Below are 21,647 nucleotides of genomic sequence, written 5' to 3' on the forward strand. Positions count from 1 at the left end.
GATAAATAGCTCATTATTTCCACTGTATTTCTACTTATTATCTTACCTCTGCTAAAAATATAACAAGGCAAAGGATGAGGACAAAAACCAAGCTGCGATTAATTGTAACATATCTGAGGTAAGTGCTCCATGTGGTGGTAACATTACAGATTTCCTCTTCATCAACAAAACATTCCTAAAGCAAAACAGAGAGGTGCTCAAACAACAAATAAAATACTATTTAGACAATAATTACTGAGTTCTTCAGTTTCAGCAATGTTTAAATTGCAGAATTACTTTTTTTTTGAAGGATTAATTTCAATCCCAGTAACGTGTTTGCCACATCCTTGAATCTAAACATAGAAGCTCTTTAATTGTTGAACCGTCTTTGAACTTAGCTGACACCTTGTTTGCCAGTTCCGTGAGCAAATACTCATTAAATCTGTAGCAAACTTGCCAGTTCTTAAAGCTTTGATTATACATATAGTACACAATTAAGGAGGGGATGAAAAGGGATTACTTAAAGGACATTTTGAAACTATTTCCCAACCACATCACAAAGTGAGCTTTTTAGTCGCTATGCTACTCTTCTTTGGAAGGTGTGAGAATGGACTTCTCCATGGATGGGTCAATGTCACTTCTTGACCTGCCAGTAGAATGCTTGAGTGGTATGAAAAGGAGACTCTGGCTAGTTTATATTGTTTGGCTCAGGTGACCTGCCCAAGGCTATTAAACTTGCCAAAAGGGAAACCCAAGTGTGCAATGACATTTAAGAGGGAATTGGAATAGGTGTGTTAAGTGTACCAGTCATTTAGTATTATAAACAATGTGTAAGAATGACACTGGTTTTACAAACATTTTTCACTGATTTATGCTTTTCATAAAAGTCTCCCAATTGAAATTTGTATTTCACAATAGAAAATCTCATTTTAGTGGAATGTGATGCTGCTGAATAAAGGTAGGTCAAGGCACATTATGTAAGGCAAAGTGCAGGGAGTGCTACTTGTTATCTATCCATGTCTTATCTAGCACAGCAATGTTTTATAGAGCCAAGGCAGGTGGTTAGAGTTAAAAGACATGTCAGCCATTATCTCACTAATTGTTGGAATAGGTTTGAGGGGCTCAATACTACTCCTGTTCTTATGATTTTATGTTTATGCTGATACTGAGTGGCCAAAATGTTTTTCCAGCACTAGCATTCTTTATATTTATGAGTACAAATAAAGGATTTATTTTTCATTTCCTCTTGCACCTCAGAATGATTTCACAGGAAGGAACAAAAATGAAAAATGACAAAACCCAATCAATTTAATGCTTTTGATGAATGGAAATATGAAAAAGCTCAATGCTGTGAAGGGTTTTTTTTATTCTTGACAATCATTGCCACACATTCAGGTCCCATATAGCATTACGTCAGTTCAAATCAAGTCTGCCTTGCAAAGTTCCTGCTCAATTATGCTGGTCCTTTTCAGTGCAATTTCACCCAAATCATTCAAAATGACACAGAAGAGAGTGGAATCTTAAGTGCAATTTGCGTTTTACGCAACTCGAGTTTCCACAATCCTTTGCACTTGTTTCAAAAACATTGCACCAGAGGTTGACCCCACCCACAAAACTAGCCACGCCCCCAAATCAGCTTAATCACCATTGGGAGTTTCTGCTAATTGCACTTGTTGGCAGGCCTCCAGAATGAAGCCGGATCATTTGGGTACACTACTTTTAAAAGGTTTTAAATGTTTTTCTTTTAATTTGCTAAGTAACTGACTACTGTACCACAATCTAACTAGAAAATAGTTTTGTACATTTTTCAAAAGTCATTTTCAATCATTTAAAAATCAGGTGCACTGATTGAAAATGATCATTTTTGTGATAAGTCCATTTGCAGCTGTATTGATCAAACTTTACCAAGTTTAAGCTCTTGAATATTACCAAGGAATATTTTAAAGCAAAAAGTTACTTTAAAAAGTTATGTTTTAATTTGCACTGGCTCATTCCAGATTTTGCACCCAGTGGCTTGCAAATGAGATTGAACAGAAACTCGCGTTGGGGGTGGGGGTGGGGAGGGGGGAAACACTTTTCAAAACAGTTGCAACTTTGTGCACAATTTGCATTGGAATCACCAATTGCACCCAAAGCAGAAAATTTACCTCCACGTCTTTACCTCTTACTTTTGTTGCATGGATGTGAGTCGCGTGTTAGTTAAATCATGTTAACATTGCAATTAAATGACATAAATTTGCATCACTGCTATCCTCCACTTCAGTTACATTGAGACTAGCAGAAATAATGCCTCTTGTGCCCAAGGTAAGGTCCAACTAGAAATTAACCAAAGGGATGTCTAGACCCGTGTTGTCCAATAGGATGTCGATGCTCACCAAACTCGTGACAGTCAGGTCACCATATTTGTCACATTGTATAAAATATACACTAAGAATGAGGGGAACCTTGTAACAATCTCCCAAAGATGAACTGAGATTGAGGAACAGGACATAAGATGAACAATAGTGCGCTGCACTGTGACAGCAGCTCTGTCAAAGAATATTTTTAGCAGCAACCAATCACTACACAGCATCCAGCCATGGTACAGCAGCTAAAATATTTCAACATGCTTTCACTTCCTTCAAGGGGGTGGGCAGGGGAGGGCAACTTTACCACATGCTTTCATGGAGCTAGGTTGCAGTTTTTTGATGTTAAGGATTGCTTGTCCTGCGGGATTTTCAAATTACTTTTGGCATAGCCACGGATTGTGTCAGACAGAATCTGGAACAACATCCTCATTCAAATGGGGAGCCACAGGATCCTTATGTCCTCCTGGTTAAAATCTTTCACCTGATGAAGAGCATCAATTTGCCACATATGATGGGTGAGTTGGGAGCATATTGGACACACTAGATTAGATAAACAAGGGGAACATTTTTGTAGTTGTAATTAAAGTTCCATTATGTTGCAATAATCAAAAGAGCCTTGCCACAATTATGGTGACATAAAACCAACACAGGAGAAAAACTTGCCAACATTGGTGGCTTCAGCATTACTGACACTGAGTCATGCTGTAGTAAACCTTTTAGAACCCTGTGATCAAACTACTTTAAGATAACCTAGATACCAGATCATCACAGCAAGATTTAGCTTGTTGTAAATATTTGTAAAATTGCTGCTAAAATAAATGCCATTTACATCAGCAGCATAAATGGCTTGTGATAGAGACACATAGAAATTTCAAACAAAAGTTGCTGAGATTGAAATGAACATTAAATGTTGAAAAAGCCTTTAAAATATTAACATTTTGTGAACCAATGTAAAGAAAAGAGGTACATTTGCTGTTGCAGTTCTATATTAAAGCTTTAGGTGCTGTACTGTTCCAGTCTATTAACAAATCCAATAACTCTGCTTATGTTATCTTTACATATCTCTGTTATGTTTACAGTACAAAAACAACGTACTCATTGCCTTTCTTTGAAGAATAAGTTCATTATTACTTTCTTAAGACAATTTGAATTGATTCTGCTACAGACGGCATAATCTATGTGTCCTGCATTGATACATGTAAGCAAATTGAATTCAGTGAAATAACATAGTTCCTGTAAGCTCCTTATACTCTATTCCTAACTATATATCTTTGTTCAAGAATTGTTTCTAAATGTTTTCCTGATACGTCCATCCCAAGTCAATTGTTAAAGTTCAACACAAAACATAAACAAAATCCTGTTAAAATATTTCAGGCCATCCTGAACTCTTGTTTTGCGATGGAACATTGACATACAGTTTTTTGTTTTTTGACTCTTCAACTCAGTACTGCAGGAGCACGGTACTGTAATGGTTATGCTACTGGATCAATAATCCAAAGACCTGGATTAATAATGCAGAGTCACGCATTCATGTCCCAAGGAGAATTCAAAATGAATTAACTAAATCTGGAAATAAAATCAGTAATGGTGACCTTGAAATAAGCAGATTGTCATAAAAACCAATTTGCCTCACTAACATCCTTTAGAATGAAAATCTGTGACTTTACCTGATCTGGCTTATATTTGACTCCAGGCCCACAACAACGTAGTTGATTCTTAATTAGCCTCTGAATTGGCTTACAAGACACTCAGTTATACACAAGGAGGTGGTCAGTCCACTAGCTGTGGCTCAGTTCATAGCACCCTCGCCTTTGAATCAGAGGGTTGTGGGTTCATGTCCCACTCCCAGAAAACCAAGAACTGTGATTGTACTCGACAGAGTTGCAATCTGTGACTGTTGATAACTCGAAAGAGGATCACGTTCTCAAGGGCAATTAGAGATGGGCACTAAATGCTAACATCCCATGAATTGATATTTTAAAAAGTACTAATTCTTCATGCAGCCAATTTGTAGAGGTCATCAATATTCTAAACAGGATTTTGTTTCTTTTATATTAGCTTGTTGTGTTTTTTTAAAAATTTGGCTGTGATTCTTGGAAGACTATTGAGAGGCTTTGTTGTTTTACATGGAAAATGTCAAATTATAACTTTAAGTGTTGGAGTATTTTAACATACCTTTAGATCCTCTTCATTTATTTCTTCACTAATTTCGAAATTTCCGTCTTCAGACAAGCGCCTTGAGTAAATATCTATCTCAGAAGAACTATAGTTGGTTTGAGAAGCCATAGACATTTTGCGTACAGTGCTGTGTCGTGCATGAATCTTGTTCGGAGATGCTGAAGACTTAGTCATGAGTGCCAGTACAGATTGTCGTCTGTGTGCCTGAAATAGAACCTCACCTTTGAATATATTACTCCGGGGCTGTGTGGGTTCCCCCAGTTCATTTTCTGGAATGAGAGAAAAATGCCTTTCACTCGGCTCACTGACAGCATCTTCTATACCATTCGCCTGTGGGTATGACATAGCTGTTTGTACGAGGGAAAATTTTTTGTTTGATGTTATTGGATTGATTATAAGTGATGATTTTCTTTTCTCATTGAATTCTGTTGGTGGCTGCTTAAATGATGCTTTTCGAGTTTCATTGAAGCTTCCCAAACCTGCCCCATCTCCAGAGGACACGGAGCACCGGCGAAGGGTTTCAGTGAGAATCGAGCTTCTTCTTTCAGCGCTAAAGCTATCGAAACCCTCAGAACCCAGCAGCTGTGAACTGAAGTCAGGCTTTTCACCCTGAAGCTCAGAAAAAGTCCCGTAGAAATAGCAGTGCCCCTCGTGCAAGAGCAGAATTTTATCTGCCTTCTTCAAGTGTTCCAACTTTGAAGTCACCAGGATTCGAATTTTGTTAACCATCAGCTTACAAAGACAACTATTAAAAAGAAATATGTTATAATCTGGCCCATTTACATCATAGTAGTTAGAATTAATTCATTAAATTTCTGAGAGATTAATCTAAATGTAAGCAATTGTGTATAATTAAAGCTTCATGTTTGTGCTATGAGTATTTATTGATGTACTTGGACATAAAGTGAATGGATTATATATCATTTGTTTGAGGGTGCAATTTAACAGCTGAAATATACACAATGAAGGCAAGGTAGGCAACAATCTTACAATTGACTATTTTATTCCAATTTCCTGATCATATAATCAGTTTTCCGGGTAACTTTATTTGTTGCTGATTATCATATTAACTGCAGTGCCCTGGAATAGTATGGGGAGTAACAACAGGCCAGTCAAATATGAAATGACCAAATCTGCAAATAATTTATAGAAATCCAATTCAATTGGAAATGGCCCAATCAGTGAACACTGGAAAATAATATCACAGCTCATTCTTGTTGATTTAATAAAACAACCAGCTTTCTGTAAGTGCAACACAGATGAAAACTATTGCATAACTAACATGTCAAAGATCTACCAAACCACGATATTGTTTTTGGCTACCAGAAGACTAACCTCTAAAAAGAAAACCATTCAGAACTATTGTAACGTCAGTATTAAAGTCCACCACTTCCATCTTTCAGAAAGTATTGAATGGGTGGAATGGCCAATTTAAATGTTTTTTAAAAATCCAAGTAACTACTTTCAGCAAGAAATTTACCGTTTTCGAGCAAGTGAGTTATTAACAGATTTGAATAAATTAAATAAAATGTTTAGTTTAAAGTAACTGTATACCCTATCTGTGTAGCAGAGTTAGATTAGTATTTGCCGTTCACAAACAAAGTTGTCATCTTCTACCCTTATTGGAATACCTAATCCTATGAATCCTATTTCTCCTGCTACTTTGTAAAGTGGACTACTGTTGAAGGAAGTCACATCTCATTAATACCACTGTACCTTGTTCACGTTGTAATGATACATTTATAGAGCTCCCATCTCAATTATAATTCGATTTATTTATAGGTACTACATTCTGTGTTTAAAAAAATGACATTAAATACATTTGCAGAGAATTGTTGTATTTGTTTATTAGTTTCTACAAGATACCTTTCAAATATGTCCTTTTCTGTAGTTACATCAAGATGACTGAAAGGTGAATCCAGTAGATACAGATCAGCATCTTTATATAGTGCTCTACAGACAGGAAGAAACAGGAATAGACAGGTTAGCCAATAATGTTTTTATAGCTTGGCTTGAAAATGAGAAGAACCTATATGACCCCAGATAAATTAAGTTACAGTCAAGCAACCAGTTTGTTGGTAAATTGGCAACTATGGCAGTGTCTTAACAATCACTTCTGTGAATTTGTTGATTTTAACCACTATTTCGTCTTATAAAACTTAGCAAAACAATAGCCACTTGTGTTTAAAAGGCTGTGATAAATCCGGAGTTACTAAGCACATTTTCAGTTCAGTTGAGTTTTTTAACTTCATGATACCAAATAGAAATTTTTGAAATCTTGACATTTGCTAAGAAAGCATTCCCTAAACGGAAATGCAGTGCTAGCTTAATATTTCTGATGTTGATTGGATCAATAAAAAGATTGGAATCAACCTTATGCATGTAGCCTTATACAATAATTTCCAGGACCAGCTGATCAAGAGATACTGCCATGGTTATAGGAGAAGAGGCATTGGGCTCAAGTGAGAGCTCACATTGAGGCTTGCTGAACATCATGGTTTCGTTGTATATGGAACAGTCAGATTGGAATTGACCTTTTCCTCGATCATTTCAGCTAAAGGAGCACATCTGGCATTAACTTTCTCATGTCAGAGAAATGGATTTATATGCTATCAACTGATGACCCAGTACATTAGAAAATAAGATGGTGTCCTTAGGTCAATTCATTGCACACATATGGCTTTCAACCGACTATTTAAAGAGTGCATCGGAATATCAGTGGTATTAAATGATTCCTTCAGTCATATTCTTGTGTCTGAGTGTTGTCTTTTATATCTTGCTCTGCCTCTAATGATACATGCTGGATTTTCTTAGTATACTGCTTCAGCACACCCTTCAGCTTTGTGGATATCAGTGATGGTACTATCTACTTGGAAGATTTTGTAACTTGTCCGCAAACTTTGGCCATATTTTATGCCTATATCACTGATCCAGCCTGAGGTTGACACAGTCAAAGTTGACTCTAAGCTGGGGCAAATGAATGGCAGGCCAATTTATTTTCAATTTCAACACAATTGTGGATTGATAAAAATGCCAGCAAACTAATTGATGAATTACATTATACTATTCATCAACACAAACAGGCATGGTAGAAAAGTTAGCCACCAGGCAAATATTCTATGTAAACATGATTGGGTTCCATGTTTTATGGTACACCATCTGCAAGGATTAAGTCTGCTTCTGCAGCAAAATATTAGATTTGTATCCCGATTAGCAGAAATTCAAAAAAAAAATTATTAAAATATGCCACATTAACATTTCATCTTAGGGTAGATCTTTTTGTCTCACCCACATTGGGGGAACCTCAGAGCAAACTATACTTGTGTCAAAACACATCACTCTAAATGATAATGGGAAAGCTGAAGTAACAACCTTAACATACGCAGCCATCCACCAAGGATGAAATTGGCCTGAATTTTACCTTCGGCGGGCGTGCATGCCCGACACGCCGGAACGTAATATGATGCATGATGACGCCGGGCGTGCGTCCCGATGTCATCGCGCATTCGCACAATACTTTGCTCGGTGGGCTCAAGCTGGAGTCGGCTGCCCGTCCGCCAATAATTGAAAGGCCTATTAAAGCCTTTAAGACCTAATTAACTTGAAATTTATGCTGCCTGTCCAACCTAACGGTTGGCGGGCAGGCGAAAAGGCCAAGCAACCTTTACATTTTTTGAGGAAACCTCATCCACGAGCAGGATGAGGTTTCCTAAAGCTATTACAAATGAAATAAAAACTTTCTTTTGAAATTAAAAATCATGTCCCACCTCATGTGACAAAGCCCCAGAGGATTGGAGAACGGCCAATCTAACACCATTATTCAAAAAGGGAGGGAGAAAAAAAATAAGTAACTATAGGCCAGTTAGCTTAACATCTGTCATTGGGAAAATGTTGGAGTCTTTTATAAAGGATATAATAACAGAGCATTTAGAAATACATAATCTAATCAAGCAGAGTCAAAATGGCTTCATGAAGGGGAAATCATACCTACCAAATTTAGTAGAATTCTTTGAGGAGGTAGCAAGCAGGATAGATAAAGGGGAACCAGTAGACGTAATATATTTAGTTTTCCAAAAGGCGTTTGATAAGGTACTGCACATAAGGCTACTTAATAAGATAAGAGCCCATGGTGTTGGGAGTAGTATATTAGCATGGATAGAGGATTGGCTAACTAATAGAAGACAGGGAGTTGGGATAAAGGGGGCATTTTTGGGATGGCAACCTGTAACTAGTAGAGTGCCACAGAGATCAGTACTGGGGCCTCAAATATTTACAATATATATTAATGACTTAGGTGAAGGAAGTGAATGTACTATCGCCAAATTTGCGATGATACAAAAATAGGTAGGAAGGCAAGTAGTGAGGATGACACAAGGATATAGACAGGTTAAGTGAGTGGGCAAAAACGTGACAGATGGAATATAATGTGGGAAAATGTGAGGTTATGCACTTTGGCAGGAAGAATAGAGGAGCTGAATATTATTTAAATGGAGAAATACTACAGAAGGCTACATCACAGAGGGATTTGGGAGTCCTTGCGCATGAATCACAAAAAGCTAACATACAAGTTCAACAAGCAATAGGGAAGGCAACTGGAATGTTGGCCCTTATTTCAAAGGGAGTGGAGTATAAAAATATGTAAGTCTTGCTAAGACTATACAAGGCAGTAGTTAGACCACACCTAGAACACTGTGAACTATTTTGGTCCCCTTATCTAAGGAAAGATATACTGGCATTGGAGGCAGCCCAGAGAAGGTTCACTAGGTTAATCCCAGATATGGAGGGATTTTCCTGCAAGGAGAGGTTGAGTAGGTTGGGCCTGTACTCATCAGAATTTAGAAGAATGAGAGGTAGCCTTATTGAAACATATAAGATTCTTAGGCGGCTTGACAGTGTAGATGCTGGGAGGCTGTTTCCCCTTGTGGGGGAGTCTAGGAGTCTAGGACCAGAGGGCATAATCTCAGAGTAAGAGACCACCCATTTAAAACAGAGATGAGGAGGAATTCCTTTTCTCAGAGGGTAGTCAATCTGTGGAATTCTTTACCGCAGAGGGCTGTAGAGGCTGGGTTGTTAAGTATGTTCAAGGCTGAGATGGCTGATTTTTAATCAGTAAGGGAATAAAGAGTTATGGAGAAAAGGCGGGAAAGTGGAGTTAAGACTCATCAGATCAGCCATGATCTCATTGAATGGCAGAGCAGACCGTTATGGGCTGAATGGCCTACTTCTGCTCCTATTTCTTATGGTCTTATGGACAGGACTTGACTGCAGGAGCAAGGATGTCTTACGGCAGCTATACAGGTCTTTGGTGAGACCACACCTGGAGTATTGTGTGCAGTTTTGGTCTCCTTACCTAAATAAAGATATACTTGCCATAGAAGAAGTGCAGCAAAGGTTACCAGACTGATTCCTGGGATGGCAGGGTTGTTGTTTGAGGAGAGATTGGGCTGACTAGGCCTGTATTCACTGGAGTATAGAAGAATGAGAGAGGATCTCATTGAAGTGTATAAAATTCTGACAGGGCTGGACAGACTGAATGCAGGAATGATGTTTCCTCTGGCTGGGGGGTCTAGAACAAGTAGTCACAATCTCAGGATATGGGGTAGGCCATTTAGGACTGAGATGAGGCGAAACTTCTTCACTCAGAGGGTGGTGAACCTGTGGAATTCTCTACCACAGAAGGCTGTGGGGGCCAAGTCGCTGAATATATTTAAGAAGAAAATAGATAGATTTCTAGACTCTAAAGACTTCAAGGGGCATGGGGAGAGAGCAGGAGTATGGCATTGTGATAGAGGATCAGCCGTGATCATATTGAATGGCAGAGCAGGCTCATAGGGCCGAATGACCTGCTCCTGCTTCTATTTTTCTATGTTTATATATTTCTATGGCCCATGGGTGGGCGGGAGTCCTGATGGCTCTCCTGTCACTGGTAAAATTGCAATGGGGCAGGCGAGTAGCCAGGGGCCATGACAGTTGAGGACCCCTTCCGTCAATCTGCTGCCTGGGGGGGGTCCATAAATTCTGACCCATAAATGCAGAAAAATATTGCTGTTCTTAAAAAATACAATTTTTAATTTCTTTCATGTAACAATGATTGACTGGTTACTTGTTCAAGAAGTAATTTTTCCTTTTGATGGCGAAATTTGTAGGTCATAATTAACCTAGAATTTTAATAAAAATATTTTATTAAAGTTATAAACCCTTCATGAAACCTCATCCGGCCCATAGATGAGATTCCATGAAAAATGCGAAGGACGCCTGGGCTCTTCGCCTGCCTGTCAACCTTAAGGTTGGACAGGTCAGAAGTACTGACAAGTACTTCAATTAGTTGATCAATGACCTTAATAGGCCTTTGACAGTTCGGCAGGCGCAGAGCCAACTCCGGTGTGCGCCTGCCGAACTGAAGATCGGAATGACGCGCAGTGATGTCGGGACGCACGCCTGACGTCACCGTGCGTCATTTCACGCATCGGTGTGCAGGGCCCACCCCCGCACGTTGACCAGAAGATTCTGTCCATAGCTTATGATTCTCCTGCTGTGAGTAAATAACTGTGGAATACCTAGAACATGAAAGGGCAGTATAACCTATTGAGAAGCTATCACATGTTATGATTAATGCTTTTTGGCTTTTAATTTACAGTTCATTGAAAACATTGAGCAGTCCACATACACAACAATCTGTTAGACTCTTATACACTTTTTGATGGGAACTTCCATTAGACCTTAAGCAAAAACTGTATGTAGCCACAATGTGTTATTGACATTTTTAGTGCTAACTAAGAAACCCACTAGTTGTGAGATTGAGGCACTCCCTGAATAAAGTTAACTTTGTGACCTGTAACACTAGCATGTCAGGAGCTGCTCAGATGAAGCCCTATGCTGCTCTTTTATTTGTTCCAAGGGTAGCAGTGACAGATTGTCAGAAACTGCACACAATAACAAATCCTCATTAACCACTTAGATTATTTTGGGGAACACACCACTACCTTGTTTCTGGAATCTAAAATTAGTTGCCAGCCTGCAGGTACAGACTGAATAGATTTTAGTTCATAAACTATAGCATTATCTTACTGAACACCAATCAAAAAAAATGTATTCAGTCACTTGTATTAATTACTGCACTGTCCCAGTTCATCAGACTCAACATTAAACTGTACTTGGGAATATATTGTTACACAGTACTGCATTAGCATCCCTTAATGACTTCAGTAATGTTAATCCTCACTCTTACATTAGTGCCATTTGGACTGTATGAAATGCTTTCCTGTCTCTCTGTGTTCGCTGAGATAAATACCAGAGAAAACTATTGTCTCAGAATGGAGTTGAAGCCTCATCAGCTACAGTGTGAATAACATTATGATGGCCAAAAGTAGCTAGTAATACTACAGCAGCAACAGCTTTACAATAGTACATGCCTTTACACTATTCAAAGAGCAAATTTAATCCATGTGACGGCATTTTTCCCTGTTCATTTTTATGGCACTAAATATGTATTTAATAGAAACAATTACAAATATTTTCTTGAGGCGAGGAATGCTATAGTATAAGATGCAGGTGCTCCAATACACTTGAGTCAGATTGAAAGAGGTAACTTGGTGGACAAAGTTACCTTACTGTGGCTGATTCAGTCGGAATATTACAGAAGGCATTTTATTACATGGCTCTAGGTTATTACAGGATGATTACTGAGGCAAATTTGAGAATTTTAAAAATCCCGTGTTTTCTTAGGAACTGATATAATAATTTGTATTTGTTTTTACTCTTAATGGTTTCAACTGTAAAATGTGATACTACTAATAATGTTGCTCATGTACAGCTCCTAGTAATGTTCAGTTATTGGTGACCTGCCCAACTTCACAAATGTGAAATGTAGCATGGCACGCACTAGGAGACTGCATTTTAAAATGGAAACCATTCAGAGTAAAAACAAATACAAATTATTATATTGGTTCCAAAAAACATGCGATTTTTAAAATTCTTAAATCTGTCTTAGGAATCAACCTGTAATGATCCATAGCCACGTAACAAAATGCATTTACCTTCTGTAATATTCTGACTGAATCAGCCACAGTGGAAAGGCAATCTCCTGATGAGAGAATTGTCAGTCAAGACTAGGCTCCTGTTATATCCTACTTGTTGATAAAATAAATCATCTGTGGAGGGTACTATTATAAAAGGATGATCATACCAGGAACAATGAGTTTCTCAGTAGAAAGAACTTCACAATCAAACACATCAGCTCCCTTTTTAAAAAACTTATTGTTACAATGTTAATTTGTAATACCAACCTTGCCAAGGAGATTCTTGCCCGTTGACCTCCACTGAGAGTAATCCCTCCATCTCCTAGAACAGTCTTATCCTTGTTAGGAAACACTGTGATATCCTAGGGGAAAAGAGTGAAAAGCCAATGTGTCAGCAATCCTTATTTTGCAGTAATGAAAGTGGTCACTTTCAATGATATGTTCTGAGCAACTGGGTATGTGACCTTGTTACTTTCGTTTGACTAAAATGCCAATAATGGCTATCCAATCCAGTTCAATGTTGAATTCCTTGGAATAACATTCAAGGTGAGCAATTTGGCCAAAGTGGGATGTTGGTACAACATAAATGCAGTGCAGTAACATGTGGATTTATGCTCAGGGTTTCCTGTGTTCACACCCTCAGCTGTGCCATTGGAAGATAATGTTCAACAGGAAAAATCAGGGAAAATTGGATAGTTTCTTTGGGCCATTCTCATCAACCTCTTAGCAGCTGGTTAGAGGTCCAATCTCCTATCCAGAGAATAGAAAGTGGTGCAGAAAAGGGAAGAAAATTTTACATTATCAGTATTCTGGATTTGGAATCAAATTGTCTGATAGGGTTGTGGAAACAGATTTAATATTAACTTCCATAAGGGAATTGGATAAGTACCTGAAAGAGAAAAAAAATACAGGGATATAGGGAAAGAGTCAGGCAGTGGGACTAGCTGATTGCTCTTCAAAAGAGTCAGCACAGATTGCCTCCTTCTGTGCTGCACTATTCTATATGTTTCTATGATAAAATAGAAAGGACATATACATAACAAAGTGAAATGTAAATCAGTAGCATTCAGATTACTATTAAATAATAATGGGCCATAATTTCCTATTGCAGGGCATCTAAAGGCATCTCAGAACCATAGAAAAGTTCAGGCATAGAAAGAGGCCATTCAGGCCATCATGTCTGCAGGGTCAAAAGAGAGAAAATAAAAGAAACTAGCCGCTCATTTTAATCCCACTTTCCTGGTCCATAGCCTTGCAGGTTACAACACTTCAGTTGCAGATCCAGTTTCCTTTTAAATGAGTTGAGCATTTCAGCCTCAACCACCAATTCAGGCAGTGAATTCCAGACACCCACCACCCTCTTAGTGTGAAATCTTTTCCTCATGTCCTCTCTAATCCTTCTACCAATAACCTGAATTCTATGCCCCCTGGTAATTGACCCCTCAGCTAGGGGAAACAGGTCTTTCCTGTCTACCCTATCTGGGCCCCTCATAATTTTGTACGCCTCAATTGAGCCTCCTCTATTCTAAGGAAAATAACCCTAGCCTATCCAATCGTTCCTTATAGCTGCTATTTTCAAACCTTGGCAACATTCTTGTAAATCTCCTCTGCACTCTCTCTAGAGCAATTATGACCTTCCTGTAATGTGGTGACCAGAACTGTACACAAAATTCTAGATGTAGCTTAATCAGCGTTTTATACAGTTTGAGCATTGCATCCCTGCTTTGTATTCAATATCTTGTCCAATAAAGGAAAGCATTCCATATGCTTACTTTAACACCTTATCCACCTGTCCTGCCACCTTCAGGGACCTGTGGACATGGGGCAGAATTGTCCCAGGTTTGCACTTAAGTGCAGTAGTGGGTGGGTAAAACAATGTTTTACCTGCCAGCCTCAATGGCGGGTTTTCACGCCCTAACATCCCTAACCTGCCGCATTACTTATGCATTCCCGGGAAACTTATGCATGCCCGTTTCCATGGCAGGCAGGCTTCCATTCACCCGCCACACCATCACCTCACTGCTTCATCACACCGAGCGCCATATTTAAAGTGCAACTGCACGCACACATCTCAGTGCTTCCAGCCCACGACTGCTGAAGGGAAAATGTCCACGAAAGGCAAAAAGACTGCAGCCCCAAGCTTCATTAACGCGTCCTTCTGGATGCTGTGGAGGTCTGCCACAACGTCCTCTACCCCCGCTCCGTCCACAGGATGGGCAGCGGTATCACCAATCCATCATGGCAGGAGGAGGTCAGCGCCAATGCCCCGCAAAACAGGACAGCCACCCAATGCCGCTACAGGATGAGTGGTCTCATCCGTTCCGCCAGGGTAACTGACTCTGCTCATCACTCGCAACTCACACACTCACAAATCCATCTCACATCCACAGGGATCTCACACCTCAAGGGACAACACCACTAACTCTCACACTCACCCTCACATCTCCATCAGGCTCATATCCTCTCGAGCTCATGTCCTCATCCCGTCCATGGCTCCGCTCACCACACAAATGTTCCATGCCTCCTGCTCACACTCTCTCCATCTGTTTTCATGCAGGAGAAGCTGGCTCACAACAGCAGAGAGAGGTCCCAGACTGGGGATGGAGTGGCCCACAATAGACCCTTCACTCACTTTGAGGAGCGTGCTATCGTGCTGACTGATGAGGACATGGACCGTGCCTGCGGCGACAGTGAGGTCAGTGGTGAACACCCACCTGAGGATCCTGCGCCCCATCATCCCTCCCTCAACGCAACTGTGAGTGCTCTCTCCCTCCTGCTTTTGACTCTGCTGCCATGACTAATGATCTCTATGTTGCTTCACAGGGAGCTCTACCAAGGGACTGACACCCTCAGCCAGCCTGTCCCTCAGCCCCATCCACATCCTCATCTTCAGCCAAGAGGACACCTCCTCCAATAAAGAGGTGGAAATAAGCAGCCTGGAAGACCCGTCACAGCCCTTACCCACACCCTGCACCAGCGCAGTCACACATCTCAGTGGGACCTAAATCTAGAGCAGGCTCAGGTTCACAACCCGGTGGTCACTGCACGGACATGTGTCCACAGCAGGTTCAGCCGAGCTCCACAGCACTCGGAGGACATGCTAGGGAGGAGGCATCTGTGAGATCTGAGTCAGATGTTGAACCTCTGGATTTGGCCTTCCAACTCATCGTGGAGAGTCAGCAGAAGGCAGGGGAACATCATGTAGAGCTGTTGAGAACTCTCAACAGAGTGGCATGCAAGTTGGAGGAGTGCATCTGCTTGCTCTCTGATGCAGTGGTGCCCACATGTGCACATATGGAGGCCTTCATGGGAATGATGGCAGATGCCATGGAGACCCTGGTCCAGCAGAACGCAGAGATGTGTGCAGACCTGCACTCCATCACGGGAGCCATGGGTGAGTTCCTGCATTGGCAATGCGAGAGGGAAACAGGGCACCTTGACATCCCTCCAGCTGCTCCTTCCCCTCAAGGGCTCAGGACGGGGCCCTCGGGCACCCGAGAGGAGGAGGAGTGACACTGGACACCCCTGCGTCATCCACTCAGGAATCTCAGAGACTGTCCTCTCCCTCTGAGTCCCCTTTGCCTGTGCCCCTTCAACGCAAGGGGAACAGCTGGCCCACGAGTGATTCTAGAGGAAGAAGTGTGTGTGTGGCAGGGCCTGTCGGAGCCTTGTGCAAGCACTCTCCCATGCACACGGATCCTTCACGATTCACACTCATCTCCAAGGTCCTGTGCATTTTGAATGCTGCCTGCTGGGGTTCACTTTCAGTTGTCCATCTGAGCCGACCTGCATCTCCGCCCATCCACTGATCACACTCCCATGTAGCACCTGATCTCACCCACCACAACTCTCAGTTCACTTTCAATTCAACAAACGTGGTCTGGTTTCACTGCATTGCGTGCTCCCCTGTCTTTTCCCCTCCCCCAGTCACCCATTTCCTTTCCCCCATTGTAGTTGACCCCCCAACGGCATCACTTTCCACCTCCCCTTCATGACCTATCAGCCACAACCCTTTTCTTTTGGAAATGTCCAGGTGAACGTGCACGTTCCCTTCCTTCCCAAAAATCCCACCCCCCATCCATATTCACCTCCCCGACCTCCTCCTTCTCACCCCCAGGGTCCATGTCTACCTCCAGGTCCCCACCAACCACCCTCGCCGTCCCTTCTGTCGCTACTGTCTGCCCCCCATCCTCTCACTCTACACCCTCACTCTGCCCTCAGCTATTCTCACCCTTCCTCCATACCACGCCCACCCTCAGTCCGCTCCCCAGGAGGCAGACATGGACCTATCTGACCCCTCCCGTGCACGTTCAACTGCACATCCCCCGCTCTGCAACCCTTCCCCCCTTTGCAGCCCTTCCTCCCCTGGAACCCCTTCCCTCCCCCACGCCAGTCCTCCTATCACCCCCACCCCCAGACTCCCCCCCATTAGTCCCTCCCCCTTCCTGACTCCTTCCTCCACCATTGGTCCCTCCCCCCTCCTGACTCCTTCCTCCAGCCTTACTCCTAACTCTTTCCTGACTCCTTCCTCCACTCTTACTTCTTCCTCCACCTTTACTCCCTCCCCTCTCCGCACCCCTCCCTCCCACCGGACAACCGCCCCTCTCCACACCCCTCCCTCCCTCCCCGGACACCCTCCCCTCTCCACACCCCTTCCTCCCCCTGGACACCCTCCCCTCAGCAAACCCTTCCTCCCCCTGGAAACTCTCCCCTCTCTGCGCTCCTTCCCTCTCCACACTCCTTTCCTTACATCTTCCACCCCCCTTATACCTACCTTCCCAGTTGCCATCTTCTCCCCCATTACCCCCTCTTCTCCTCATTGTCCCTCTCCTTCCCAATTTCCCCCCGACACCTTCATTCCCCCCTCCCAACCTCACCCCCTCAATACCTTCATTCGCTCCCCTCCAAATCTCACCCTCCGACACCTTCATTCCCCCCTCCCAACCTCAACCCCCGACCCCTCTTCCTCTCCCAACCGATCCTACACCTTCCTCTCCCACCCCCTCGACCATCATCTGTTGTGAGCAACAAAGGTGACTTTCCAACTTCCGTGAGCTGTTTCGCAGCAGAGCCATGCCCATGAGAATCCACCCAGCATGCCATGGATACTCCTCCAGTGTGCCGTCGCTGTTGGGCTCCAGCATCTTCTGCTCCTCGGATGTCCACGATGTGAGCAAGGCCCTGGCGGGTAAATCCCAAGTTCTGCACATCACACTTGTCAAAACGTGTTCTACACTGACGTGTTTTCCCGCCAGCATGGGCAGACAATCCAGCGGAGGGAGGATAATTCCGGCGGGTATGCCTAATAATGATATGCTGATGTATTACAATGAGGTTCCCGATGTCTGATGGCATAGAACATGGCCCTCTGTTAGCGGGCTGAGCAGAAGATCGCAAACTGGTTACATGTTGTCGTGAAATTGATTGCGCCATATTGTCCGCTCACGCCAACAAACATGCCTGACACCGGCAGGCATGGAAAATCCTGGCCATGCGCTCCAAGGTTTCTCACTTCTTCTACTCCCCTCGATATCCTCCCATTTATTGAGTATTCCCTTGCTTTGCTGGGTCCAGTAACCAAAGTTGGAGAAAAGCCTTTGGAATTCCACTGTTGTATGGGTGCTGTGGTAAATTTGCTGGATTGCCTATCCAAATTTAAAATCTCTTTTGGACTGTTGCCTTAAACAGGGTGTGTAGTCTAATTTTCGGCTACTTAAAGACACTGCCTCAGAGCAGTTTCTCACCAGCCAATGAAGTTGTGTTTCTCCCGCGATGTCACTCCTAGGTTTTTTTTTCAAACTCAGCCCTCTCATGCAGCTTTTCAACTCCTGGGGCAGGATTTTACCGTCGGCGAGCGGAAGCGGGGCCCGCTTGCCGAAGCGTAAAATGACGCGGGATGACGTCAGGTCAAAATCCCGACATTACCCCGCCCCATTTAAATTTTCAGGAAGGTGGTCCTAAGCTAAATCAGCTGCGCACCCGCCGGCCTGTCAATGGCCAATTAAGGCCATTGACAGGATCATTTAAACAATTAAAGGACCTGCCCATCCAACCTTAAAGTTGGCGGGCAGGCCAGAAGCCCCAGCGGCAAATAGAAAAAACATGAAACCTCATCCACCGGCGGGATGAGGTTTCATGTAGGGTTTAAAAAATTTTAATAAAGTTGTTATGGACATTATGAACGTGTCCCAACTCATGTGACATTGTCACATGAGGGGACATGTAAGGGAATTTTTTTTTCTCTCTATTTTTAATATTGTCGAAAGTAGAGCTGATCTCCCTGAGGCAGCACTTAGCCTCAGGGAGATGAGTGGGCTCTTTCGAGTGCATGCAGAAAGAGCGCACTCTCGATTTTAGGGAATCCCCCCCGCCCGCACAGGAAGTGCATAGCGCTTTCCTGCGGACGTCACGCTGGGCGGGCCTTAATTGTCCGCACCCGCCCACGATTGGGTCAGCTCTGCCTGCCTAACGAACGGAAAATTCAGCCTCTGGTCTCCAAACTCGCAGTAATTACGCTCTGTACCGGCTGCACTCCATCATCTTTCATTAGTTAAACTTGTTCTTGCATGATAAGGCTTTTAAGTTTTTTGCATGATAAGTTACTGGAAGTGCAAGCTGATAATGATGCAACTAGGGAAACTGGACATTTGGTACTGAGTGAACAAGGCAAGCAACTTGGTATCTCTTTAACAAATCAGATTGAAGGATTGTGAAATTAACCACACAAGGATTGGGAAGGACGTGTAAATTAGAATGGGTGAATTCAATGTCAAATCAGATGCAGAAAGAGAAATAAAGAGAAGGAAAGAAAGATTATATTGAGAAAAAGAGAGAAAAGGATGGAAAGAAAAAGTGAAAAAGAAAAGTTTCAATTAAGAAAATTGAAGTCGCTAACAACTATTCATTCCTGAAGGACTGAGACTCCATGTTTGTAACAGTTAATTTTCAATGGTAAAGAGATTGATTGGCAGTAATTAACACATTGTTAAAAGGATAGTTAGACTTAAAATAACAAAACTTCCCGTAGAGAGTTCAGCTTGTATTTAATGTGCAAATCCAGGAGCTTCATGCTAATGGTGAGGCAGACAGAGAGATATCGTTTTCACCATGCTAATGGCAGAGTGTCACAACTCAAAGAACAACCTTTCGATATTCACAGCCAAGTTCTCATCTGTCTCTCACCTGAAGTTTCTGGGATACTTGCACATAAATAACAATGAGTGCTATTAGCCTCACCGTTTCTTGACAGAAAATTTTAGCCAAGCCCTTCATGCTACAGGATATTTTGTGTGGGTGTGAAGCACACCTTTAATTTAGGAGTTGTGAATTTTTACCTTTGACTATCACAGGAAGAAATAAAGTGTGGAAATTGTACGAAAACCTGAAGCCAAAAACTGGCATATCAAATGAATAGATATTTAATAAGTGTTTGAAGTTCACACACTGATGACCACATCAAGAAATGACAATTAATTGATCAAAAAGTGTCCACTTGCAAAAATTTTTTTTCATTCATTCACGGGATGTGGGTGTCGCTGGCTGGGCCAGCATTTATTGTCCATCCCTAGTTGCCCTTGAGAAGGTGGTGGTGAGCTGCTTTCTTGAACCGCTGCAGTCCATGTGGTGTAGGTACACCCATGGTGCTGTTAGGAAGGGAGTTCCACGATTTGACCCAGCAACAGTGAAGGAACGGCGATATATATTGTATAATAATGCTTTTCTTTCTTGGCTAGCCTTTCTGTTTACAGCCTATAATAGATTGCATTCTAAATTGCTTTATTGATGTTAACTTGCTATGATTTATTTCCACATTAGGTCACGTTTGGAAGTGTGCTCTGTATTCAGTGTTAAATACTTATTCATTTAAATTGGGATTCTTATAACTTGCTCAGTAACAGCCTGTCCTTGCTTTTCAGTGATAAAATCATTTTAAGCAGCCAAGGAATTACTGTATTTTTTTATGGGAAGAATTTTCCTGTTGGCGAGCGCGGGCTGGGTCCGCTCGCTGACGCATAAAATGATGCAGTGAGGTTGGGCGGGCGTCCCGACATCACCGCGCATCATTTAGATTGTGCACCCGCCGAACTGTCAAAGGCCTATTAAGGCCATTAACAAAGTAATTAAAGTTGTTAAGAATGCTGCCCGCCCAACCTCAAGGTTGTCGGGCAGGCGAAGAGCCCAGGCAGCCTTCACATTTTTCATGAAACCTCATCCACGGGCGGGATGAGGCTTCATGAAGGGTTTATTATTTAAATAAAATTTTTTGAAAAAGTTAATGGGCATGTCCCAGCTCATGTGACAGTTTCACATGAGGGGACATGTTCTTAAAATTTTTTTTCACCTTTATTAAATATTCCAGAACTTAAACTGATCTCCCTGAGGCACCTCCATACCTCAGGGAGATTTCTACACTCTTTTGCGCGCATGCACGCAAGACCGCAGGCCCCGACTCAGGGAATCCACCCCCCCCCCACCCCCCCTGCCCGCACAGGGAGCGCACAGCGCTTCCGCACGCGCGTCACACTGGGTGGGCCATAATTGGCCCGCCCATGTAAAATGGTGGCGTGCATCCGATCAGGGGTGCCAACTGGGCTCACGTCCGCCCCCACACAACCACCCCCCCCACCAACGGGGGGAAAATTTTTCCCATATGATGCAGGCTAGCACAAAATAGAGGAGATGGTGTGAAAACATGAAGGCTTAATTGATACAGCGGCCTTATTGCTTGATGAACCCAGCTCCTTGTGAATTATTTTGCCACAATGGTTAGAGTTTTCTGAGGCCTCATTGTTCTTCATTGTCAATTATTAAACCATCAACCATAAAAGAATATTGCATGTCAGAGTAATTTAAAAAATGAACTGCTTGTGATTCAGAGCAAAGCACAAATGATCAACTTAAATGATTCGTTTGTTAATGAACTAAATCATAAATTCCGAGAAGAAAAATGGTAATACTACATTTCCCAAAGGCTGGACCTGAGATCATTTAAAGCTGAATGACTGGAGATACTGCTGTACAAACATGGATATAGAGAAATTTCAGACTCTCACTTTGATATCGGTCATGTGCATCCAGGGAACGGTGTCTGGAGTGCAATATTGTGACATCACCAAGATTTTCT

The 21,647-nt window shown here is 42.3% G+C and overlaps 1 protein-coding gene across 1 annotated transcript in view; it reads right to left on the minus strand.

Annotated features, from left to right (window-relative positions):
- cftr (CF transmembrane conductance regulator) overlaps positions 1–21,647 on the minus strand; it is a 144,865-nt gene that overhangs the window by 58,873 nt on the left and 64,345 nt on the right. The window contains exons 12-15 of the mRNA XM_078568011.1: positions 12,791–12,885; positions 6,372–6,458; positions 4,503–5,250; positions 47–175 (exon numbers count right to left, since the gene is read on the minus strand). Coding sequence (XP_078424137.1) covers positions 47–175; positions 4,503–5,250; positions 6,372–6,458; positions 12,791–12,885 — 1,059 coding nt within the window. The remainder of the gene's footprint in view (positions 1–46; positions 176–4,502; positions 5,251–6,371; positions 6,459–12,790; positions 12,886–21,647) is intronic.

This window comes from Cetorhinus maximus, chromosome 22, assembly GCF_964194155.1.
Source record: "Cetorhinus maximus chromosome 22, sCetMax3.hap1.1, whole genome shotgun sequence".
NCBI lineage: Eukaryota > Metazoa > Chordata > Chondrichthyes > Lamniformes > Cetorhinidae > Cetorhinus > Cetorhinus maximus.